We start from the raw sequence: 26242 nt of genomic DNA, 5'->3' as shown, positions 1-26242 counted from the left end.
GCTGTTGGCGAAAGGTGCCATGCCTCGCCTTCGCTGCATCCAAACACTCCCAGAGCTGCTCAAATATAAGGCAGTTAAATGCTTAGAAACAAGCACTAACGTGCTTGGTCTTTCCAGGGTAATACTCCCTGAACAAACAAGATTTAATTCATGTTACATTGGTAAACCATTCTGAGAAACCTGAATGGATGGTACTGGAGAAATGCAGAAAAAGACACCTAGAAACTGAGGAACAGTAAATAGACAGACAGCATTCAGGCAGTGATGACCAACAAGGGTTTTATGGGACAAGACACGTAGGTTATTGGTTAACACTGCTCATTTTGAAATGCATGAAAATCTTTCAGTCTAACTCAAGAAAAACTGTAATCCCAAGACAATTTTTTCTCCCAGTGAAGAAAAGGGTTGTGACAGTGCTTGAGGAACAGCAGAGAGAAGAGTGAGCAACTGGTCTGTTAGCACTTGTCTGACTCTCTCCCCCCACCTCCCTAACATGTATATAAATGTGAAGGGGAAAAAAAAAATAATCAATTAAGTCTAATTCAAACTGATTAATTTCCAAAAGCTTATTTAAAGATTTTTAACCATGATTTTCCAACAAGCTTAAACCTTCTTGTGCTTGGGTAGCTTATGGGCAGCTTAGTATCAAACAACAAATCCACATTTCAGAAAGCACACGAACAGCCGCTATGCCATCGGTTTATTATCTGACTTGAACAAAGGACAGCAGCACGGATGGGCAAGAGAGAGGTCCTCACAGCATTTGCAGACAACTGTGGAAAAAAAAAAAATCTGTGTTGGATTTACAGAAGAGGGAAGCTTTCAGATGGTCTGGCAGAGAGGGTAGGGGGAGAAGCTATCCCAGCCTGCAAGGATGCCTGACCAGACAGTAAGATGCCACGGGACAAATGAGGTGGTTAGGGAAGTAAAGGGAGAGAAAGATTTTATTGATAATGCCTGTAGGTTAAAAACGAAAACAAAGGAGCTCATACATGCTACTTATCTGCTTTCTCATTCACCTCCTGCAAAAACCTGACCTTCTCCTCACTGAGAGCTCTCTTGCAGGAAAACTCCTGTTACCAACCAGTTACCAGGGGCAAAAAAAATTGAAATACTAGTAATGTAAAGAGTCGGTCCTTGCAGTTCAGGCATGCCCCTGTCAAATACTCCTAGAAAACTTCAATGGGTATCGTTGCAGGTTAACGTTATGAGCTTTCCAATTATTTTGAAGCAGGATTTATATCCAGCATCATTACCTCAACATATCACTGCATTACCAGCATCATCTAATTTACCCAATATCAACAAGTTCAACAAATGCCCAGACAGTTCCTATCCAGGAGATTTGCCACAGTAGCAACAGTCCACAGATTTTTTTCTTAAGGTGGGTAAAGGGAGAAGCTTCAGGTCAGACCAGATGGTTCTTCCATGGACCAACGTACAGTGGCATTTCTCTTTCTAGCCAGCAGATTGCCCCAGGCAGGTAATATGCAAGGGATTCCAAAGGCTATCAATGCTTCCTGCACTGTATGGGTGGAGAAGCTGCAGTAAACTTCATGTGGCTTCCCCGAAGTAACCCAAGCACCCTTGTGAAAGGGTGAAAACACTCCCAGCATTTACTGTGTCAGTCATCAGTTTTACCATTAGCACTGTGCTGCAGTTATAATAGTGAAAGGAGGAAAAAAGAAGGGGGAAAGGGAAAAAAAGGGGGAAAGGGGAAAAAAAGGGGGAAAGGAAAAAAAAGGGGAAAGGAAAAAAGAAAGGGGAAAGGAAAAAAGAAAGGGGAAAGGAAAAAAGAAAGGGGAAAGGAAAAAAGAAAGGGGAAAGGGAAAAAGAAAGGGGAAAGGGAAAAAAAAAAGAACACACAAACTAGCAGCAGTAAAAACTAATAGCGAATAAAGAGGGCAGGGAGAGGAAATGGGGGCCATGCCCTCAAAATAGCCTCTGGGCCTCTCATCATTCCCTTTCTGGATTTTCTATGCTTATTTGCTTTCAACACCAAACAACCTTTCTCTGTGGAGAGTTACTGTGTCCCCCTTGGAGGAGGGAACAGTTACCTACAGGGAGGAGACACAGTCATTTACAGATTCACAGAGTTTACTGCCAATAATTTGTACCGCAGCAAAGCCAGCTCCGGCATAACCCACAGGCAATGACCAGGTCAGGCTGCCAGGAACAGCCTCCCTGGTTTTCCCAACTTGCTGCCACCAAGGAGGTGACAGAGGAGCTGTCTCCTCGGTCCCACTCCAAGGAGACCTTTCACTGGCACCTGATCTCTTAGAACTGCCAGCCCAGAGCTACCATGACAAAAAAGGAATGCTGCAACCTGTGCCAGTGTCTCATCACCCTCACAGTAAAGAATTTCTTCCTAATATCTAATCTAAATCTACCCTCTGTCAGTCTAGAACTGCTACCGCTCATCCTATTGCTACACTCCCTGATGAAGAGTTCCTCCCCATCTCTCCTGTATGTCCCCTTTAGGTACTGGAAGGCTGCTATAAGGTTTCTCCAGAGCCTTCTCTTCTCCAGGCTGAACAGCCCAAACTCAGCCTGTCTTCACAGCAGAGGTGCTCCAGCCCTCTGATCATCTTCATACATAGGTACACATATACACACGCATAGAGAGTTAGTTACGTGTATCTATAAAGGTTCTGCTGCTTCTCCCCACTATTACTCTGGAATTACTATACCTGCTCAAACCTGGGACAATCAAAATCCTTCTGGAAACACCATTAGATTTGCTATACATAAGACTGTCCCATGTTTAAACGTCCAGAGTCCCACAGCTCAGCAGGGAGAGCATTAGTTTTACCCACACCACACAACAAGCTGGCTTCTTAAACACACAACACTAAAAAGTCCGTAAAACTGACAAAGAAAAAGTGTGACACTTTGCGTGCTTGATAAAATTTAAGGTTAGTCTTTCAGAGTCACAAAAATTCAGTTATTCAAGTTATTTTGAGCCTGAGTAATTACACAAAAAAAATGAGTTGCTCCAACACTTCCTTTATAAAAAAAAAAGATAAAGTGAAAACTCAAATATTTTGAACAAATATGGAAAACCACAACATAAGGTGCTGTAGTACATTAAGATTTTAAATCTGCCATCATTAAATCCTCCCTTATGACAGATTCATCCTCTACACACTTCCAAAACCCAGTCATCTTCCACATTCTATTTCACACATACGCAAGAGAGAAAATCATTAAAAATTAACGGTGAAAACCCACCAAGCCACAATCAGTCCACAATTGAAGCAGCAGTTAATATCACAGGATAAAGATCTCCTCACTGTTGCAACTGCACAGCAGGGGAAATATTTCCTATTCAAGAAGAGAGAGAGCTATAGCAAAAAAAAAAAAAAAAAAAAGGAAAAAGTCACTTCCAACAATTTCACCTATACACAGAACAGCAAATAGCCAATGTCCCTCTGTCATAGCTGCTAGGCAAAATTTACTTATCCATTGTAATCCAGGCTATGCATTCACACACATATGCATATTTACACATGCAAACACTCTCTCAAGAAGAATTTTCAGTCTTGCCAGTCTTTAACAGTGCTCCTTTAAGTATCTCAAACGACTGATTAACCCTGCTTAGTGCAATTTGTGTAATCTACTGTGAATCTTGCAGATAACTCATAACTGTTAACATTAATTAACTCAGCAGAGCTTTACCCTTCTTCCTCCTCCATCTCATACCGCAGACCTCAATTCAAGAATTCTCTTTCCCAAGAGCCCTAGCAGACACCTTAAGCAGAGTTAAGCAGCAACCGCAAGCTACTGATACAAAAAACCCCATTAAATAATTCATGTGCATTTTTAAAGAAGACTTTCCCTCCCCATGTTACACTTTTCTTCATCAGTACTCACCGGTAGTTAAGGCACACTTGATGCACACTACACCCTAGGAATACCCATGATATCATAAGAAAAGATGTAAAGGGTGCAGTTGCATCCTAGAAGATCCCTTCTTTATGCCATCTGTCATAGAAACAGGTAAGCTGTGTCACTATGTTATTACTAACATTGAAGGAAGAGATTAACTTCTAATACTCCTGCTATGCCAGTTTTAAGGCTTCTGACCACTGGATTTTCTATGTCAAGAAAATACAATTTCCTCTTAAGCTGCGATGTTAAGTGTTTTCCTGAAAGCAAATCTCATCTATCATGTGCTCATACAAAAGTCTCACCTGTAACTGAAAGAAAAAGTGATTTTCAAGACCTTTTATTCACTGAGGAAAAGCTTGCAAAACGGTCACAAATGTTTCAAAACCAGCAAGAGCCCCCAAACACAAGGAACTGCTCCAGCTACAGACAGAAAAAGCAGAACTATGCACACTACCAAAAACCTTTTGCATTACCAGTGTCATTTTTCAATTATACTTCTTAATCCTCGGTGTCCTTTAATGGCGATGAAGGTAGCAATTGTTTCTGCGCAATTTCCAAGCTGCCTCAACATGTGGGTCCTATCCCTTACCTACATCAGCAGAGCTCAGGTTTACTATTTAAGCAGCATAGTCGAGGGAAATTTAATATGACATATCAAGTGACCAGTGTTCCCTATCAACCAGATCACAAAACAAGAGCAGTGCCCCTGTGACGGGCTGGCCTCTCAGCCAGCTGAGAGCAGAGGAGGGGAAGGTAAATCCCCAGAAATATGCTCCAGGCAAGAGCGATTCAAGCCTCAGGCCGCAGAGAGCAGCAACACTGCCTCCGGTCTAGCACATTTGGGGCTGCACTGCTCTGTAAAAATAAAGATGATTAGAATTTTAAAAGATACAGGTTACACAAAAGTTTGTATTGTTGGGGCAACTCCTGAGCAGCAGATCTAAGCCTAGCCACGTTCAAAGTACGTCCAACCTCCTCAGTGGTCTGCAAGATGCCTGAAGCAGCCTAGAAGAAATTGTAAGGGGCGCTACAATCAGAGGAAGGCAGCACAAAGGAACATTGATCAGCAGAGAGCATTTATACCCTTCGCCTCAGTGAAGCACAAAACCTTGGCGAGGAGATCAAGTCATACAGCAGGGGAAGGAGCAATGCTAGGTCTGCTGCAGACCCCAAAACGTTGACAATGTTAAGTGCTGGAGTAAGGACTCTTTTGTTCTCGTTTACATGCAGCTTTTCACATAACTTATTAAAAATGGCTCTGCATCATTGTTTAAACATACTTTGGTGGAGGCATTGAGTTACTTCAACAAACCTGTTTTTTGCTGAGAGCATCATGAACCGGTTGAGTGATGAATGGCCGATCAGAAACTGGAGCTCTATGGGAATTAGCACAGTCACTCACCAAAAGAAATGCCGCAGTAAAACAATTTGTGCTCTTCGAACCTACAGTAATAGTTTGCATTTTGAAGCTGGTCACCTGAACTAAGGGTCTGTCTCCCCATTGCTCAGGAAACATGCAGCTCCCACTAATTTTAAAGGGAGAAACAGATGCTTATTACCTGGAGGAAATATTCAGAGAAAATCTAGCACTGGGGTTGGAACTAGATAATCTTCAAGGTCCCTTCTAAACTCTAACCATTCTATGATTCTATGAGTTACAATACAGTACCTGAGTGAAAGTGTCAATGCACTGGCACATCAGTAGCACTACCCAATTCACCTTTCCTCTAAATCTCAGCATAAGCCAATGTTTATTATCTTCACAACATTAAGACACATGGTAAATACAGGGTGCTAAAATCAGTCATTTAAGTTTCAGTCCAAGCTAAGCAATTTCTACTGACAGTGTAAATACATGGAAGATTTGCTAGGTCTCCAAAATTTTCTACTGAACGTTAACATACAGTAGTAAAAACCACAATTTCCCCTGAGCTAATCTGCAGTCACTGACGTGGCTTTCTAAGCAGCAATAGAGAAACAGGCACAACTGAAACTGAAAATAAAAAGAGCATTTGCTGCGTTTCAGATCAGTAGATACATGATTCCTTGTGAATTTTCACTGAAAGTCATTCTCACGAGGTAGAGGCAGCAGCCCCTTTGAAATTGGCTCAGTACAATGTGGGCAGGAACTAAGCAAACTTCTTCAAACAGCTCTGCCAACACCATTCAGCTCCAAGCTGCAAAGCTCCTGCTGTTCCAAACTCGGGGCCTCCTGCGAGCAGACTGCTGATTACACCAGGTTGTATGGCAGGTTTTTGATACGGTCACAGGGCAGAAGAATGAGAACGAAACCTGCCCGCTGGCCGTGTTAAATAAAAGATTTGACACCACACTGAAAGAAAAAAAAAAAGACACTTTGCCATCTCTTCATTCTCTTTCCCTCCTCTTGGCGTGTACAACTCACACAAGTGTTACCGGACATGTTACTATCATGAAAGAGAAATGGGAGACAGCACAATACAAACATCCTATCTCCAAAGCAGAGGAGATACACACAGTCACAAAAAAGCCAGAGTGCTAAAATGCAGTGCTGCAGCACATTTAATCAGGCTCTTCATTCCCAGTTACACTTGTACACTGGAGAAGATTTGGAGCAGTCGGGGAAAGGAAATGAAAGCAACTCAAGAGGCATTTTTCATCCTGATTTTTATGAGGGCAAGGGCAGAGAAGTCAAACTTTTTTACAAGTTTCTGTGAAATTCTGACAGGGGACACCCTTGGGTGTCACTCCCATCTCAGGAAGAAGGAGGAGAGGAACCAGCAGGAGCCAGGTCAAAATACACTTCGCTCCACGTGTGTCCTGGCCTGTGCCCACTCTCAGGTACCAACCATGGGGAAAAGCAGGGTTGGTGTGGGACACAGGACCTGCAGAAAGCTTTCCTCTGTTCCCCAAAATAGTTGCTTTTAAGAATTGCTTTGAGCAAAGAGGCCTCTGCTGCCTAATGAACTGCAGCCTCCTTGTTATCTCCTTGTAGCATCACAGCTGTGAATCTCCTAATTGCATCTTTGGCATGCAGAAGGTATGAAATCTTCATGAAAAGATGACACGAAAGGCTTCACTGGTTGATCATAAACATGGACATTAGAGTCTTTCCTCTGGGAATGGCCAGTACAGAATTCAGATGTTCAGAATATATTTCTGCCCATATGGTTCAAAGTGATGAATAATGCACTTTGGAAAAGAAGGATGACAAAAATCATACAATACTGCAGCGAAGCAGCCATCATATTAAACATAACAGGTGGTGACTAAAAATGCATTTTTAATGAACATCTCTTTATGAATGCACACAATGCAAAGTAGTTTCCACTGCTTTGTAACTCACTCTGGATTAAAAATATCTCAGTTACACAGAGGTAGATGTGTAAGCTCTTTACTTTCTCTTTGGACATCTCAAGGAATACATACATTTTTATTGGGTTTTTTTAAAGATTTAGCAGCCAAACTACATGAAATTTAAATTCTGAATTCTTAATGCTGACAGATTCTTTAATTAACACTAATTTTTTTCACTAGGTAAATTTGTAATTAAATGTTAAAACATATGCTTTGATGTGTGTTTTCAATGCATCTGCCTCATCAAATGTGCTGTTCTTCACATGTATACAATTAACTGAGGGCAGTCCAGTGGTTAATGCAGAAGACAGTGTTTGAATTCCAGGGTCCAGACAGACATGAAACACAGATCCAAAGCAATGCTTCAAAGTAAATTATTGAGTTCCCAAGCTCTTCCCAAACCAGTCTGCATGAAATCCAGCAGCAAAAAAATGAGACTACTCCATAGCAGGAACTGCTCCTATACCATAGGGTATTAAAACATTGTAAGAACCATTTCATCAGGGTTACTGATTCAACTGAGAGAAAGCTAGAGAAACTATTACAGAGAACAGTTATTTAATATATTTAGAATGCAAGACTCATTTAAACAGACCGTTTCTGCAATGGAAGAAGTCTTAGAAAGAAATCTCAGGCAATTAATACAGTCAGGAAATGAGACTTTGCGCTATTAGATCTAGAGCATAATAAAGTATGTTCAGCAAAACCTGTACCCAGCTCTGTCACAGCAAAAGAGCTGTATTATCTCAAGGATTGCAGCAATGGTTTATGCAGTTCCTCAAGTCAGAATCTTCTTGCATAAAGGTCAGTGTTACAGAACATGAAAATAAATGTATTCCCCCTCTCTCAAGTGCAGCTGTCTTGTTAATCTCAAAGATTACATATTCCTCGTATATCAGTCACCAGCTTAAAGCCCCGATTCATGCAGAGAGTCTTAGGAGCACACAGCAGGTTATTACTTCAGCAGGTTGCTTATTTCCATGAAGCATAATACTCCTTGTAATTCTTAACTGCTTTCCCCCTCGAGGGCATACAGCATATGTCTTGGGAACTGGAACAGACTTGCACAGAATATCAAAGGAAAATTAATGACTTGTCATTAAAAAAGGTGAGAGGTAGTAGTTAAACTCTACCCATTTCTAGTTGGTTCCTTAGAAGACCAATAATTTCTGAAAATGTTATTTTTCTCTCTTTAATAATTGCTTAGATGATATGCTAAAACAAACAAACAAAAACAGGCTTGTCTTTAGGCTGCTGTGTATTTAATATTGTATTACATTAGTCAGCCTGGTTGCTCTGCTAAGCAGAAACTTCGATGGCTTCCCAAGTGCCAGGAAACCAGTTCACTCCATTCATAATTTCTCTTTGATACAGCAGCAGTGTGTGCCAGACGACATGGAACTCAAAAGGGCCGTATCACACGGAGCGGATGATGATTAAACAAACTGGGAGAGCTTAAACTGACACAAAAACCTCCCTCGCTCCCCATCCTCACAATAGTAAGTGCAGCGAGCAGACCGCAGTTAAGAGCCAAATCTGTCTTTTTATGAACACACAACTTCCCTGAAGCCTTGAGATTTGCATCACAGAGTACAAAAATCTTTCACATCCTTTCCTAATTTAAGACTAGCAGGAGGAGATGAAAATACCCTTCTAGTAGACTCTTCAGAGCACCCAGAAAAAAGCACTGCACTGTAATTCCAGCACGGCATTTGAACGCTTCTTTGCATATTCAGAGTAGTTAAATGACATGTCTTACACTACCCAGCTAGAATCCGACTGGACACATTAAGATACGCTAGTGTAACAAGCCTCAGAGTTTATGTGGGGAGGAGATGCCTTGTTGAAGCAGCTGACCATGACTGCAGTTCCCAACCGCAGTACCTGGGGAAAAAAATAGCTTCTGTCACTGTGGATGGCCCGATTAACTGCAGAAATTCAAGCCATTAAGTGCAAGTGGAAAGTTTATTCAATGGGAGCTTCCTTTCGTATTGCAAAACAGAAAGACACCAGAACAGATGGCAAACACTCTTCCACAAAGCTGTCTATTGAGGAAGCATGGGTGTAACCATGTAGAATCATAGAATGATTAGAGTTGGAAGGGACCTTGAAGATCATCTAGTTCCAACCCCCCTGCCACGGCCAGGGACACCTCCCACTAGACCAGGTTGCACAAAGCCCCATCCAACCTGGCCTTGAACACTTCCAGGGATGGGACATCCACAGTTTCTCTGAGCAACCTGTTCCAGTGTCTCATCACCCTCAGTGTGAAAAATTTCTTCCTGGCATCTAATCTAAATCTACCCTCTGTCAGTTTAAAACTGCTACTCCTCATCCTATTGCTCCACTCCCTGATAAAGAGTCCCTCCCCATCTTTCCTGTAATCCCCTTCAGGTACTGGAAGGCTGCTATAAGGTCTCTCCGGAGCCTTCTCTACTCCAGGCTGAAGAACCCCAACTCTCTCAGCCTGTCTGTGGGACTTCCCATTCTCAAGGGAACACATTCAAACTGAGTTTACTGTATCTGATGAGGGGGTTATGGCTCCTGAAGGTGGATTCTGTGTTGCCTTACGTCATATGCCCTACACAGCATGAACAAACTTGGAAATGCTTCATGCCCACCGCAGTCACAGCAGACCCAACCAATGGAGAGAACCAGTTCTTAGAGCCCGGCACCCATCTGACAGAAGGCTTGCACTGTAAGTTTTGGAAATTTGGGAAGCTGTAAGTTTCAGTTCATATGGATACATGCTTTAGGTAAGTTAAAGTCACCATCAACAAATCTACCTGGCAGTAAAGCACAAATTTCAAAGTTGTTGGTGCAATAACATTCATGAACCCAGCAAACGAGATCATCTCTCAGATTTTAAGTTGCTAAGCCGCTTTCCATCATATTTGAGAAATCGTGGCAATCTGGCGAAGTTCCCACTGACTGGAAAAAGGGGAACATAACCCCAATATTCAAAAAAGGAAAAAAGGAAGACCCAGGGAACTATCGGCCAGTCAGCCTCACCTCCATGCCTGGCAAGATCATGGAGCAGATCCTCCTGGAATCTCTGCTAAGACACATGGAAAACTAAGGAGGTGACTGGAGACAGCCAGCATGGCTTCACCAAGGGCAAATCATGCCTGACAAATTTGGTGGCCTTTTACAATACTGCCACACATTTGGTGGACAAGGGCAGAGCAACAGACATCATCCACCTGGACTTATGCAAAGTGTTTGACACTGTCCCGCACAACATCCTGGTCTCAAAATTGGAAAGTCATGGGTTCGATGGATGGACCACTTGGTGGATCAGGAACTGGCTGAATGGCCGCACTCAAAGGGTTGTGGTCAGTGGTTCAATGTCCAATTGGTGGCCAGTGATGAGTGGAGTTCCTCAGGGGTCAGTACTGGGACCAGTGTGAACTTCAACATCTTTGTCAGAGACATGGACAGTGGGATAGAATGCACCCTCAGCAAGTTTCCCAATGACACCAAGCTTGGTGGCACAGTAGACACGCTGGAGGGAAGGGATGCCATCCAGAGGGACCTGGACAGGCTTGAGAGATGGGCTCGTGCAAATCGCATGAAGTCCAACCAGGCCAAGTGCAGGGTCCTGCACCTGGGACATGGCAATCCCAGGCACAAATACAGGTTGGGCGGAGAATGGCTAGAGAGCAGCCCTGAGGAGAAGGACTTGGGGGTGTTGGTGGATGAGAAGCTCAACATGAGCCGGCAATGTGCACTGGCAGCCCAGAAAGCCAACTGCATCCTGGGCTGCATCAAGAGAAGTGTGGCCAGCGAGTCACGGGAGGTGATTCTACCCCTCTACTCTGCGCTCGTGGGACTCCACCTGGAGTACTGTGTCCAGCTTTGGAGTCCTCAACACAGGAACGACATGGACCTGTTGGAATGGGTCCAGCGGAGGGCCATGAAAATGATCAGAGGGCTGGAGCACCTCTTCTATGAGGACAGGCTGAGAGAGCTGGGGTTGTTCAGCCTGGAGAAGAGAAGGCTCCAGGGAGACCTCACAGCAGCCTTCCAATATCTGAAGGGAGCCTACAGGAGAGCCAGAGAGGGACTCTTTGTCAGGAAATGTAGTGACAGGACAAGGGGTAATGGTTTTAAATTGGAAGAGGGGAGATTTAGATTAGATATTAGGAGGAAATTCTTTACTGTGAAGGTGGTGAAGCACTGGCACAGGTTGCCCAGGGAAGTTGTGGATGCCCCATCCCTGGAAGTGTTTAAGGCCAGGCTGGATGGGGCTTTGTGCAACCTGGTCTAGTGGAGGTGTCCCTGCCCATGGCAGGGCAGTTGGAACTAGACAATCTTTAAGGTCCCTTCCAACTCTAACCATTCTATGATTCTATGATTTTCCTCTTCTCCCTAGTAAATCTATAAGCATCTAGAGTGCAGCTATTCTGGGGTCAGGGCATTCAGTCTTTTCCTCTGACAACTGTTCCATTTAATTTATTTCATATTCTTAACATATTTCATACAAGATGCACAGATGTGCTTTGATATCACTCTTTTTCTTGTTTTGTAAAACCAGCTCTTCTCTTCTGCTTTTCTTACAAGTGCCCCAAACAGGACATCTCAGGCCAAGTTAAACATTTCACATGGTGGGCTGGGAAGGTAGGAAAGGGGAAGAAGGATTTTAAAATAAACAAATAAATAAATAAAATCATGGTCCTAGTTCAAAGTGGAATAAGACAACAGTTGAAACTATCGCAGTGAATGAAAAAGTTTAATAATCTATACTATTTATTCATATCTGTTACTTGTTACTGTAGAATCGAACAGATGTCTGAAATATTAAACAACAGTTACATTAAACACCTTGGAAACATCTTACACCCAAACTGACTGGCACGAAATATTTACCAGTATATTTTTTTTTTTTTGCAGTTTCAGCTCTCCTCCTTTACACTTAAGTTGACTTCATTATAACTCTCAGACTAACTTGACAGTACAACAAATCTCCACGGTGAGAAAGGAGTTCCAGGTATCTCCAGACTTGTACACATGTCCCTTTCACAATTTGTTGCTACTAGATCAGGCAGGAACCATTCCTTATCATCCCAGGAAAAAAAACAACCACCAAACAACTAAAAAACACAACCAAACAAAAAACCCCCACAATGGTTGCGAGTACCCCAGCAAAAGAATACTGTGATAGTCAACCACTCCCCATCATTGGCACCAGCAGACAGAGAAGATAAACAGGGAAGCAACTGTAAGGTCACAGCATATACCTGCGCAGTACATTTACTTAAAGAAAAAAAAAAAAAAAGCAATGAAACATTCAGTTCAAAAAAGTAGTCTTTGATGCAAATTTTTGGTACAGGGGGTTTGGTGGGTTTTTGTTTGTTTCTTTTGGATTTTTTTAGGCTTTGTTTGGGGAAGAAAAACACAATAATTTAAATACTTGCCAGCTTTTTCTCTGCTTAAGCAGCTGTGTCTTTCAGCAGCACCTCTCAACCAGTTACACAAGCACAAAAAACCCCCCACAGAGAGGTGCAACACTATATACTCAAAAAAAGACTATAATGACTTAAATCTAGGGCTAACCTGATAACCTTCTTTGGTATGCTGGCCAGATAGCTGCTTTAGAATCTCCTATGCACCTATGCAAAGGTGTCACACGTACAACTGGTAAGCTATAGCCTCTGGTTTTGTGGTCCTGCAGAGGTACATTAAAAACTGCCATATAAAAGGTTTATTTAAAACAAATGTGCTGAATGCATCTGTTTGTCATCTCCTTTGCATATTAAATATGGCTGGTGGAAGCACTAAGACTCCAGTGTATATCAAAGTTTTAAGTTTGGAATTGAATGCTACCTGTCACAGAAAGCAGAACGCATCAGGAACTTTTTTGTGTTTTAAGCATCGTTCTGCAGCATTTAGCCAACTGAAAAAAACATTACTCTTTGCCTTTAACTTTCTTGACTTACAAAAGACTGAGGAATTAAGATTAATGCAGTCTGATGGGAGAGACTTGCACGAGTATCAATCAGATCAAGGTGATCTGATTTTGTATTGGTTTGTTTCTAAATGTATTTAAGATTTGTAAAGATAAAATGTATTAAGATTTTCCTTTTTGAGTCTCAAGAGATTAAATCACTGGTTACAAATGTATTTCTACTTGTTTATAAGAAAACTGAAAAGAAACTTCCAATGGTGTGTCCCTTACAAAGGGGTGACAGAGCACAGGCCTGACTGCCTCCTCTGCATGCTCGGAGAGTAGAGCAGCTCAGATCGTTATAAAAACAATTGCTTTTTACTCTGCCACGTCAACTCGGCTCTCTCATCCAAGTGCATCTTTCTTACTAGCAGGCTGGGCAGAGCGTTCAAAGCCCCCAAAACTAGGTGTCCTGCTAAGCTCAAACTGGGAAAGCAAGCCAGGATGAGTCCTTCTGCAGATATTCCAAAGGTTGCCATAAACACTGCGACATCTGCAAGTACTGATAAAGTGTGATAAATACCTTGACATTGGTAAAGGCTGCAATATGTTGTCAAGGAGAAGAGCCAAAACAAACCATGATCTGGCAGACAGCTCTGGTTTCCCCAACATCCAAGGGTATCAAAGCGAAACTGCTCAAAGACCTCACCACGCAAGACTCTCGGCATCTCAAGTTGCACCGTCAGGCCAAGAAAGGCTGTGCAACTTAAAATCAGGTCCTATGCCATACAAAGAAAGTTCAATTGCAAGTTAACTGAGATGCTTTAAGAAATAAGAGACCAAACTGCAGCCATGTCTTATAGCGACAAGTCTTCAAGCAGTAACAAATTATTTGAAGTTTGAATCCCTCAAATGCATAGAATTCAGACCCGCAATTGATAAAGAGAAAGGGCTACATGAAAAAGGGGGATCAAAATCACCTTTCCAATCCAAATTTTGGCTCAGGCTACAAAGGAAACGCATCCCGGAAAGAACGTGGGACAGCTCAACCAAGTTTGAGAATTAAAACAGAGCACTCTGGTTTAGTTTCTTCTGCATGACTGGGAGCTACATGAAGTGCCAGAGCACTGAAACGTAAGCAAGGCTTCTACTACTGGCAGCTTTTGCAGTCCTCTACTACGGACTCATCCCTTCTGCGTGTAAAACTGTAAAGATACATCCATGTGCTGTTCAGATGAGCATTTCCCACAAACCTTGAAAACAAAGCCAAAGCCTTCAGTACTGACACATAGCTTTTTCATATTCAGGAAAACACAGAACACACAGGATGGGTTATTTTTTTTTTTTGTTAGGTTGTGGGTTTTCTTCTCCTTTCTGCAAGATCAAAATTGAGGAAGTGACCTCTAAGACATTTACCATATTAAAAGGCAAGTCCTTGTAGTGAAATTGTAGCTCTGCTTTGAAGTAACTAAACAGCCTTGAGAATCCAATTAATTCAAACAGGTAACTAGCCAAATTAGAAGTTTTTTGGTTTTTTGGTTTTGTTTTGTTTTTTAAAAAAAAGAGAAGCGTGCTTTGCTTTTAAGGTAACTACTTCTCAGGAATGATTCTGTTTCTCTGGAACTTGTATCCTTACAAATGAGCCTTTTAAGGTACACACTAATTCTGCATTTAATATCAAAACTTAAGAAGAAATTCACCTCCTTCTAGTTTCTGGCAGTAAATGCTTATGCCTCCCATGGGACTTCAGCCACTTAAGCTTTCCTGTAACACAGCTGCTCCAAAATAAACCAGACATTAACCTCGGTACCACCCTCCCCTTTTCTTCTAACACACTGTGTGAAACAGGTCTTTCTGCGATACAAATTTTATGCTGCACCCCCTTACAAATACCTTTCCAGTGGATGTATTACAGATGGGATTACCATTAAATAGAAGAAAAAAAAAAAAAAAAAAAAATCAAAAAAACCACAACCACAACAAAAGAACTCTTTAAAGTGCCCCAGGAAGTTTATCTTTCTTCTTTTGCTTCTCAACCTTTCAGCAAACAACCTAAGATAGTTTTGAAATCAGTTCTTTAGCATCAAGTAAATAAAGGTGACTTTTTCTAGAGGAAGAATACTACCTATTGTAGTTTAAAAGTTTTAAGAATATTAATAACCCACTAAATAATAATTTTCACAGGATAGGAAGATATTTAAGTGGAATTCATACAATATTTTTTCCTTTGTGCAAAGGCCACAACTTTTTGCTACCACACCCCAAAGGAGCAGATGTCTATCACTGTTATATCACCTAACAGGCCCTAACGATGTCATTCTAAGTCTAAAAAACAAATTAAATAAACATCTAGAGACTTAATAATGCTAATTATGAAAGAGAACAGACAATGACAGCTCCACAGGGGCCATTTCAGTCTGCTGAGCAGATTTTTATTTAGGCATTTTTACTGGCCATATGAGGACCCAGCAGAATTTAAACACTTAACTCCCCTTCAGCTCCATCTTTTCATCATAATGGGAAACAGGAGAAGCACCAGCTCAAACAGCTTCTACTCAAACAGCCCATGTAAACAGCTATAAAAAAAACAATCATTCTGCTTCTTTAAAGTACAGTGCACACACATTAATACACTGATTTGCTCTTTAGAGTTAAATTTTAAAAATCCTTCCTTTTAAAAATCATTTATTTGCAGATGGGAGATGTATGCATGCATCAGTGAGGGAGAGCATTTCAATTTCTGTGCATTCATGAGCAGGTGCCTTCCCTAATTTGTGCTGGCACGAAGTCCATACACCATGTAAAGTAAGAAATACACCCTTTCCTGCAGCTTGTCTTTAGCAAAGAAACTACCACACTAAAACTTCCTCCTGTCCCCAGGTCCAGAGACCCACTCAGAAGTCCCATCATTTTTCACCAGGATACGTGACTCCACAACCTCCTTCCCCATTTCTTGGCCCAAGAGCATCCACCTTTCCCAAAAGTATACTGGAGGTCAACATAAGCTCAAGCAGACCTTTACAATGCAAACCACATTTTGTTTTCAGAAGTAAATACAACTCCCTATTTGGATACGATGCTCTATCCAAGATCTCCCACACATTTCTGAAACTGATAATCACTCCTTCAAAATGACAGATAAGCATCACTTTAAAAGACATCTCAAATATCCATCTCCGATGAAAACACACTGTGGAAGAACGGCTTACAGGTCTAATAAGTCATTAAAAAAAAAAAAGCAGTGTACAAAAAGGTGAGAGTTCATTGCAGATCTTTGTAACAAAAGTTAATTACAGCGCTGTTGGAGCAGAAAGCCTAGGCCAGCTGAGTTAGAGGCACAAAGAGACACCTTTGCTCATGACACACCACAGGGTCACAGATGTCACTAGAACTGATGGGAACAGGCTTTGACACCAAACGTTAATCCAGACTCAGAGCTGTGTAAGAACAAAACTGTGGACTGAATCCAGTGTGCCACAACACAGCACATGACAACATCCTCAGTAAAAGCCACACTGGATTAAAAAAAAAAAAAACCCACCACATTTTTACAGAGAGAACATGCAAATAAAATAAGAACATAAATCACTTGCATTTGCTACCTGCCATTAAAAAGCAAGAATTACTTGCTGGTATACTTGCTGGGAACTGGTATACAATGAGGGGGTTTGTTTGGCAATCATACTTTATACATTTGTGGAATTAATCTTCTTGACTCTTTAAAGACTTTTTAATGAAAGAGACTAAATGACACGGAATTCAATACAGAACACAAGCAATAAAGCAAACTTTAACCTTCATTTATCAAAAATAAATGTCAAAGCTATTTTCAGTTACAAGCAGTATGCAGGCTATTTTCTAACTTGCCCAAAATTGGTAGGCTCTACAAAACCTAGTTTCCTCCTCCACAAAATTTCAGCTCACAAAAATAGGACATGTGCCTGAAATCTAGGCAGCAGGACTGAACACGGCTGTCTGGTGAGACTGTCTGAACACTGACTTATGACTTAAACCCAATATCCGAAAGCATATATGTAGCAGTGGACTGAATTACCCTGTAGCTTTAGCATTGGTAATCACAGCAAGAGGCTAGGAGATTAACATTAGGCCTTGGCTTTCATTAAGAAAAGCCATGGACACTTTCACATTACCCTTTTTTAAGCCTTTTTTAAGGACACAGTGGATGAATTCTGCAATTCAGATATCCCAAGAATTGCTTTCAATTAACATGTCAGAGGTTAAGTAAATACTGCTGTGTGGGAACCAAACAGCTATGCCATACTGTAAAATTTTTTACAGGTCACTTCCATTTGCCTCCATATTTTAGGACACTGCTCCTCTTCTTTTCTTGGCTCAGTTTCTTCATTTGTCTGCACAATGAATTCACACCCCTCTAGCTTATTAAGTGAAACAAAGACAGGACTACACAGGCACATGCCAGCCTATTCTGCCCTTTCCCATATTCTAGCTCCAGGAAATTATAGGCAATAAAGTAGTTTAAAAGCCAACCTATTCTCTTCCGACTGTTTGAGGTCACTATTTCATTCTGTATTAAAATGCATGTGGAGCCTCAGGGGGGGTAAAATATGTCTCTTTAAACTCAGTCCTCCATTAAACTTCTAGACATATTCCAATATATCAGCTGAAATGCATCCTAGAATCTCTGCCGGTAATCTCAATCAGGTGTCTGACAGCATGCCACTAGCCACCTGAAATGGTAGCCCTCACAAAAACTGGGGAGCACTTTTCAAACTGACCTCCACAGAAACTTATTTCAACTCTGGGGCAGAAATATTTGTTTTGCCTAGTCCTTCTGGAAAGGAGCAAGACAATTCTCAGTAGAAGCATCAGACGGTCTGGCTGGTGGTGATGAGTCACCTGTCTCTTTCTTACCAAAATACTTACTAAAAGGACCTCTACAAAAAGACCACGATGTTTGTGATTATTCTTACCTTCCTTCCACTTGCAGCAACGCAGTACCACTATTTTCAGGCGAAGGACTAAATCACAGACTAATGTTGCCAGTTCAGCATTTCCCAGAATGTCTATGCCAGGCTCAGTCCTTCCCTTGCCCTGTACCCACCATCGCAATACCTGAACATCTTCACAATACCAGTCTTACACGCAACCTTCACGTCTTATGATCACGCTCCTGCAGAACAGAAAACCTAACTCAGAACATTTTTGTCACTGCAGAGCCAAGGCAGCCTCATTAGGCTAAATACTGCGTAAATACATATAGACAGTCTGTGCCTGAAGCAAGTTTAAACTAAGTAGAGAAGTCAAATTAAGGAGTGGAAATCAATGCAAAGCTAACAAGGTCCTACTCTGGGTCCCGCCTGTGGCAGAGCGGCAGTATCTCCTGGGCCCTAGCCCACTGCCTTGCTGAAACACAGAGCACCCCTGCAATAGAACCTTAGTACTAACTTATTTGTCATACTAATTTATTGTACACTTGTGAAAAACGACTAAGATACAGAGAAACGGCAGCTGCTCGCTGTTGTTTCTGCATGCAGCTGCAACGTAAGGCCAGGAGGACCTGTACGTTAACTTTGGTAGGTGCAACACCACCGTTCCCAAGGCAGAAACAGCTCATGGAACTGTACGCACACAGTCGGCTCAACTGCACGGAAAAGGGAGAGAACCTACCCCTTAAGAGTGCATGAGACCAGCCAAGTATTTGAAGTAGAACAAGCTTATCTGTTGAAGCTTCTGGCATCTTGCTCGGTTAATAATCTTGGAATTTAAAGCTTAAGATGAGGAAAGGTCCCCCTAAAGCCAAGCTGCTAAATTAAGATTTCTAGGGAACAGGAACCAAAGGAAAGCAGTCATTCAGGCGTATTGTAGCTTAACACACCAAAAGGACAAGGCTAGCAAAAAAAAAAAAAGTTTAGTTTTATCACCTAATTCAGTAGGTCATTGTGGGTACAAACTCTCTCCCTCAGAACACAGGAATGCTTTTTGACTTCAAGGTGTGCATATTTATGTGCATTTTTAGCATTTTGGTGTTTACTTTGCCAAGGACTTGATTACTAGCCCACTAGAATTAGCCTGCCTAGTAGGGAAAAATTTCAGCTCACAGAAGAGGACATTGTTACTTCCAAAACTTTATTTATAGCTTGAGTACAGTTGCCAATTCATAACTTGTGCCTAAATCTGGAGCTCCAAGTCTGAATTCCTCTTTGCAGTCCAGTCAACAGCTCTAAACCTGATTCAAGGCTTCAACTACAAAAGCGGGAGTTGTTTATTAATCTGGAAGCTACTGGTATTGCAAGACCTTCCCTGACCCACTGGGAGAACCAGCTATTGACCCAGCCTAAAGACAATTTTTTCCCTTTTCCCAAGGTTAGAAACACAGGCGCTGCGCAGCCCCAGCACTGAACCGCTCACAGCAACAACCAGACAGGTAGCTAACTCCCTTTAGATGCTTGAGAAAAACCCTTGTTTTCCACAAATATACAGCAGCCAAGTAAAAGGAGAAGGACTCAGGTCTGAAGAGGCATGCCTTAAAACTAAGGCATCCTTGCTCACCATCATCTCTGAGCCCAGCTAAGTGAGTTTAGGGGGGGAGGGTAAGATTTGTGGTGATATAAAGTCTCTAAAAATTCAGTGAGTGGTTTAATCTTTACCACCCCACACCCTCACTTTAATGTAAGGGTTAAGAGCTTCTTATTGAAGCTGCACGAGCCACAGTCACAACTAGTTTCAGAACTGTCTCTCAGTATCTTTTTTTTTTTTAAAAAAAGATATATTTCCAACCTATTTAGAAACATGAAGCAATCTGCTAGGTATTTAGAGGCCACAACTGCAGGAATTCAGGCAACAAAGATACAGCTATGACCACATTGCAGCATTTCTTCCAACAGCGTTTCTCATCCACAGATTCCAGATGTGGCCATAATACCCACACAGGGACTAGCCAGGGGATGATCGCATTCTTTTATTCTTCTTCTCTCAGTCAACCTCAAGTTTTCCATGTAAATGGTAGGAATTTTTGCTTAAGAGTGCAGTATATACTGTTGGAGTGATTATTGGCATTTTTGAAGGTTAGGAAACTAGCTGACATCCAAACAGATCCTTTCATAAATTTAGGTTTTTATAAACTGGTATCAAAGTGATTTTTAGTTCCTTAGAAAAACCCTAAACCCACAGATTGGCAAACGAGCAGAGGAAGCATGGTGAAGCTCCCCCTGCCAGCCTGCCTTAAGCCTCTTCCAAAACTCCATAGGTCTGAACATGTTCTCCAAACGTTGCAGACATCGGGGCAGCTGCTGTTACCTGGACACTTCAAATATCAGCACCTACAGGATTTAAATATTCTCTACAGCCCAGCAAAGGGATAGGCAAACGCCTCTCAGATTTTCAAGCTTTCTTCTTCCAACATCAGAAGTGACAGAACCAGTAATAATAGCTCTTGCACAGGTTGCTGCAGCTTAAGAATTTTTTTATTCCTTTCTTTTTGTTGTTGTTGGATTTCTGGGAGGGGTTGGTGGGGGCTTTTTGTTGTTGTTTTGTTTGGGGTTTGTTTGTTTGTTTTTTTAAATTGCCAACAAACTCTGCCAGAAACAGGGATAGTGCTCCACCATTATGAAGACAGTTGCCACAGCTGGGATTAATCACCATTTGGAAAAGAAGCACAAGGCCCTGGGGAATTAAGGCCATAAAATCTTGCTGTCAACAAGGGTCAAGAGAGCTTATTTCAGTGAAGCCAGTCTTGCAGTATTCACACCTGAACCACCTTCAAGTCAATTTAATTGGACCAGTAGATAATCCTTGGTGAAGCTCATAACAGAAGCATTTCAAAGTGAAGGCTGAGCTCAGGAATAGCAAGATAATTTCATCTCTGTTGCTCTGGGCTAGCCAGTGGTAGCTTAAGGACCAACATTCCCAGCTATGTTATCAACAGAAGGCAGCAGACGACAGCTGGAGGTCCATCTGTTCCATATACACTGGTTAGCTGTAGTATGTGGTAAAGCCTCCACCCTTTGAATGGGATGCACGACACTTGTACCAGTGAGAAGCAGATGAGCATCTCTTCTCCAATACACTCAGTTCTCTATTGACCCCTTTAATCAACATCCTCACAGCAGTTAGACAGCAACCTGTAATCCTCTGTACGAAAGTATTCCTTACAAAAAACCATTTTGAATTCCAGTTTAAAGACAGCCGAGTGCCTGAATTTAGTCAGAGCAAGAAGAGACACATAAAACTCACACTACAAGCAATGAACACGTTCTGCTGTGCTCAGCCCTTTTCCAAGACATGGCACCAATTCCAGAAGTTTTATGACCAGCCATTTCTCCAGTGAACCAGTGCCGCAAGAGTTATTAAATGCAATTAATGACAGATTCTCTTGAATGCCCATGAAATCTCACAGCAAACTAAGTCATTTGCCTGGTTTCAAAAGAGAGGCCTCTCAAGCCAGGAACAGATCTGCAAAGGTGCAACTGCTCAGAGAGTGGGAAATGCAGAGATGTTGCTTCGTATCACCAATAAAAAATATTACATACCAAATTAAAAAGAAAAAAAAACAAACACACCAAAACCTGCAGCAAACAATGTTGCTCCCTGTCTTAAGAGTCTTGACACAACATTTTTCCTAGTAGCCATCAGCAATCCTGTTTTATGCAGCTGAAAGTTGTGAGAAGGCAACTCTTCAGGAAGTTGTTAATGAACAAATTAAGTTAGCGAACTTCTAAATATGAGAGATTATTTGAACTGGGAAAAGGCTTCTTCGTTGTATTTATTGCTCCCAAGTAATGCCTGCTGAAGCAGATTGGAACTCATTTTCATGGCTCAAACCAAAGCCAAATTCCCCCAATAACCAATTGCTCATAGTAATTCCCAGCACAGACCCTCAGCCTAAGAGATCAGGAAAGCCCCAACACTGGAGAACACCTGGATTCATGCCTCTGGATTAGTCCTGTCCTTGTTTTCTGAAGTATTGTTACCTGTATTAATGAGAACTTTGCTTTAACAAGAAGATTAGCTATACAGATACAGGAGAAATCAGATATGAGATACAGATACGCTAGACAATTATATGATCTGAAATGTCAAGTAGCTTCTGAGTATCAAAGTTAATTTTAGTAGCCACTTATGTCACCTTCCTCAGATACAGTTTACAGTACCATTAATTCACATCATACTCCTGATTGCTTCTGCCCAGTGCAGAGAGGGGCAAGTATTCTTTGTACCTAAATACACCCTTAAATAAAGCAGAAGGTGGCATTTTCCTCATTCTAGGAGGCCTGGTCTACCAAACTCAGTAACTAAGCCATAAACTTGACTTAGGTCCATTAAGTGAAAGGGAATATAAAATGTCATGGCCAACACTGTATTTTTAGAGCTTTTGTTTCTCTTGAGGAAGCAGCAAATTTGTGTTCCTATTGTTTGTCAGGAACTTTTCCCTCCCACTTCCAGTCTGCAACCAAAGTTGATCATATGTTTTCAGTCAGTAAGACACCACCCTCATTTTGACTTAAGCTAATGAATAAGTACTACTTCATCAAACAATGACCACAACTTCAACCTATTTAAAAAAATCCCTAACATTCAGGAGAGAATAGGCCTAACAATATTTAATATATTCCAAAGAATCCCTTTGGTTGCATGTTGGAAAAAACCTAGTAAAAGCTACTTATATCAGATTCTGAAGCACAAGAGACCCTCCAAATATCTGAGGCATTAGTACAGATGCGACATTATACTTGGCATCAATCGCACACAGAGCCTGGTTACAGCATAGATGGCCTTAACTCCTCCCAGACTACGGAGAGTTGAAGGCTGCACACCACCACACAAAAGGGAATCTCAGATTAGCATCGAAACCCTGGATTTGCCCTGAAGATGTGACTGTGACAAGGGCAAATGGGTTTCTTATATAATATTATCATCAAAAAAAAAAAAAAGAACGTGGTTTTATTTTAAACTTTGTTGTAATCAGACATTTTCAGGACCAACTGCAAAGAATGATCAGCTCTCATGACTGTTTTGTTTACATACAATATACATAGTCTACAGGCAGCAAGATTCATAGTACTTAATTTTTGGACTACAACAGGAACATCGCTGTTATGCCTGCTACTGCAAGTCTCAACTATTGTTTCCCATTGAAAACTCTGTATCAACCTACTTTAGCTGTTGCTAGCTTTATTGGATTATGATTACACAGCTCAACAGCTAGGTCAAGAAGACACCAAGCAACATATCACATGATTCTGAATCACTTTTCTTTTTTCCTAAATCTGATCTCTCTTCAGGTACTCTTTTAAGAGGTCAGACTATCAGCTCTAAGAAAAAAAGAACTCAGATGAATAAAAAGCTTTAAGCTTTTCAACACTTGAAGAACCAGACTCTGATTGTAAATCTTGTGGGGGTGAGGAGAGAGGAAGACTAGTCCTGTCCCTGTCTTTAAACATGGTTCTTTTTCCTTGTAGACTCCATATACATTTACACTGTTGAGTGAGTAACAGAGAAACCAAGAAAAACCCCTTCGGCTTCTAGTTATGACCAAATGGAATTTCCCCTGAGAAATCACAAGTCTCAGGAGTGACATCACACTACATCAGCATCACCAGTTCTAAACAATCGAGACACAAGTCAGCTGTCTTCAGAAATACATGATACCCTCCTACATCATCTCAAACTGGAGTTACACACTTCATTTTTCTAGCAGGCCACTGGAACTTGCACGGATGAGTCATCCGCCCCATCTGACTTTTTCGCAAGTCCCTCTCTCTTTTAGGCTCCCTGAGCAAGTTCAGAAGCAGAGGGGTGGCAATAACACAGAACAGCAGTAGGCAAGCTCTGGAAGAGAACAGCATCAAAAGGTACTACTGTAGTTAGCATCAAAAGGCACTACTGTTGTTAAACAGTACATCTCTTCTGTATTTTGAAGGCAAAGCCAATACACAGTCTCTTCTACATGTACAGAAGAGATGAAGTCCAAGATGAGCACACTGACATCAGCTCCTACAGTTTAGTTATTTTGTCCATGATATGATTGAGGCATATATGCAGAGGAACACTGTAGCAGTCCTCAGTGCTTTCAGCTCGGTTTATACTGCACGGCATTCAAATCTGGCAAAAGATGTGTAAAAGGAAACAGTAGAACAGTTACCCCTCTCACTAAGGAGTCTAAATATACACAACAGTGTATATTTGCAGAAATTCTATTTCGAGTAACTGAATTCACTCCTATGGCTTTCCAGCAGCATCCAACATGTATCTAAGTCTGCAGAAGCACTCAGCTGTCACCACCCTGGGTTTAGGGGAGCACTATTACAGCAGAGGAACACTGACAGTCAGTTCAAGGATGTTGCTTAAGAAGTGCACTATTTATGCGTATTTGCAGTCATTCCTGCACTTAAGTCTCTCAGACAAGGAGCTTGGAACAAACAACTGCTTTAACACCTAAGAACAGGTACGCAGCTTAAGAAGTCTACCTTTAAGACAAGCACAAATTTATTTTTCCTAATTAGAAGTATATCAGTTTGAGGTTTATATTCCAGCATTGAAGACGTTTCTTCATAATGATTTATTTGCTGATAGCCACTTTAATAGAAGGTTACTTTTTTTAAACAAGTTTTATACCCAAAAACATTATTCCAATTTCAGCAAACCCCTCCACATACACAACCCCACCGCAAAAAAGCCTTTGTAAAAAGGCGATACATGCATCTCCAAGTGCTATCACAGCCTTCCAGCTCAATTTTTCTTTAAAAAAGAAAGAGGGGGGCAGAGAAGCAGCCTCTGGCCAAAGAAGAGGTAGGCATACTGTTGTTTCATAAGGAAAGCATGGCTGAAAGTACTTTTACACAAACACAATTTCCTCTCCATTTCCTGTAGCAAGCTTCTTTTTGAGCCACCAGCCCTCACGCTAGCTGAAACATTATAGCAATTACCACAGATCAATGAGCAGAGAGCAGAAATCTCACCTGATAGTAAGTCTTAATGTTTCTGACCAAGATGGTCAGGTTTTGAACCCGAAGATAGGTGTCATTATTTACATGCTTATTGACGCGTTGGTTGGTTGGTCGAGGATCTCTATTGAAAGAGGAAAAAGAAAACAAACCATTACTGGTATATTCGGCGCTATATACTGGTATATACTGGCGCTAAGACTTAGCATCTCAATAATGCACCATTCGGAAAACCGTTAACAATTTACCCATTAAATGCACTGACGTAATTATACAGGACACATATACATTAACTCATGATAGAATAAGCTCGTTACCTTTGCACCTATGTATAACTTGCAAATCCTCCTGCGTGCCACAAAGTAACCTACTTCAGGTTAACTCAGCCTTTCGGGGCACCTTCCCTCCTTATTTATACTTCCCCAAAGCAAAGAGCATATTTAGTTTGTGCACACTAGATCAAAGGAGTCTCTGATAATAAGGAGTTTATCTTACTCAAATAAAGGGAAGCCTAGGAAAGACTACCGTGCCTTCCCTCGGCTTTGGAGTTTTATGACAAGAGGAGGGTGTTAACACATGATCAGTGACCACAGTGCAAAATGCAAAACCCAGATGTATTATATGCTTAAGTGAAGGGAAAAAAGGGGCACTGCACTTTTATTATACCCATATCATCTAACCAGATCTCTCTCGTATACCCACTGTGTCACGAGAAACAGCTCTACTGGGCTTCAAGATATAAACAAAATATAAATATAGGTAGAGATATAGGCAAGACAGGAATAAGAGTTGGTGGAAAGATTTTAGGGAAAGAAGCCTCAAGTTTTTGTTTGATTTTAAAGGAAGCAAATCAAAGTTGTACTTGAAGCAATTGCATTTCCAAAATAAAAAATAAAACACAGGAAAAAAACCTGCAAATTATTTAATACAAATGTACACCTTCAGATTCTCTATGTACACCCTAACGTGTTGCAAAAAAAGAAACCTGAAAATCTTTATCTGCCAATAGCATAGATCAAAGCTTTGTGTTTCCCCTCTAATAAAGACTCTTATCAGCAAACTCCTACACAATCCAAACACCTGCCTCCCAGAGCTCTGCTTTGGCTGTTAATTAAGCCATTCACAACTCTTCCAGGGCCAAATATTGAACTGGGATGCTGACAAGGGAAATAAAAGAGGAACTGATCCAATATTTATTTTAAAA

General features: G+C 41.3%; 1 protein-coding gene across 1 annotated transcript in view; it reads right to left on the bottom strand.

Moving 5' to 3' along the window:
* The window catches only part of CCDC88C (coiled-coil domain containing 88C), a 101445-nt gene that overhangs the window by 67677 nt on the left and 7526 nt on the right, over positions 1-26242 (bottom strand). Inside the window, exon 3 of the mRNA XM_074148728.1 lies at positions 25054-25162. Within this exon, the coding sequence (XP_074004829.1) occupies positions 25054-25162 (109 nt within the window). The remainder of the gene's footprint in view (positions 1-25053; positions 25163-26242) is intronic.

Source organism: Numenius arquata, chromosome 6 (genome assembly GCF_964106895.1).
Source record: "Numenius arquata chromosome 6, bNumArq3.hap1.1, whole genome shotgun sequence".
NCBI classification, from domain to species: Eukaryota; Metazoa; Chordata; class Aves; order Charadriiformes; family Scolopacidae; genus Numenius; species Numenius arquata.
This window is presented reverse-complemented; position numbering and strand designations above follow the sequence as displayed.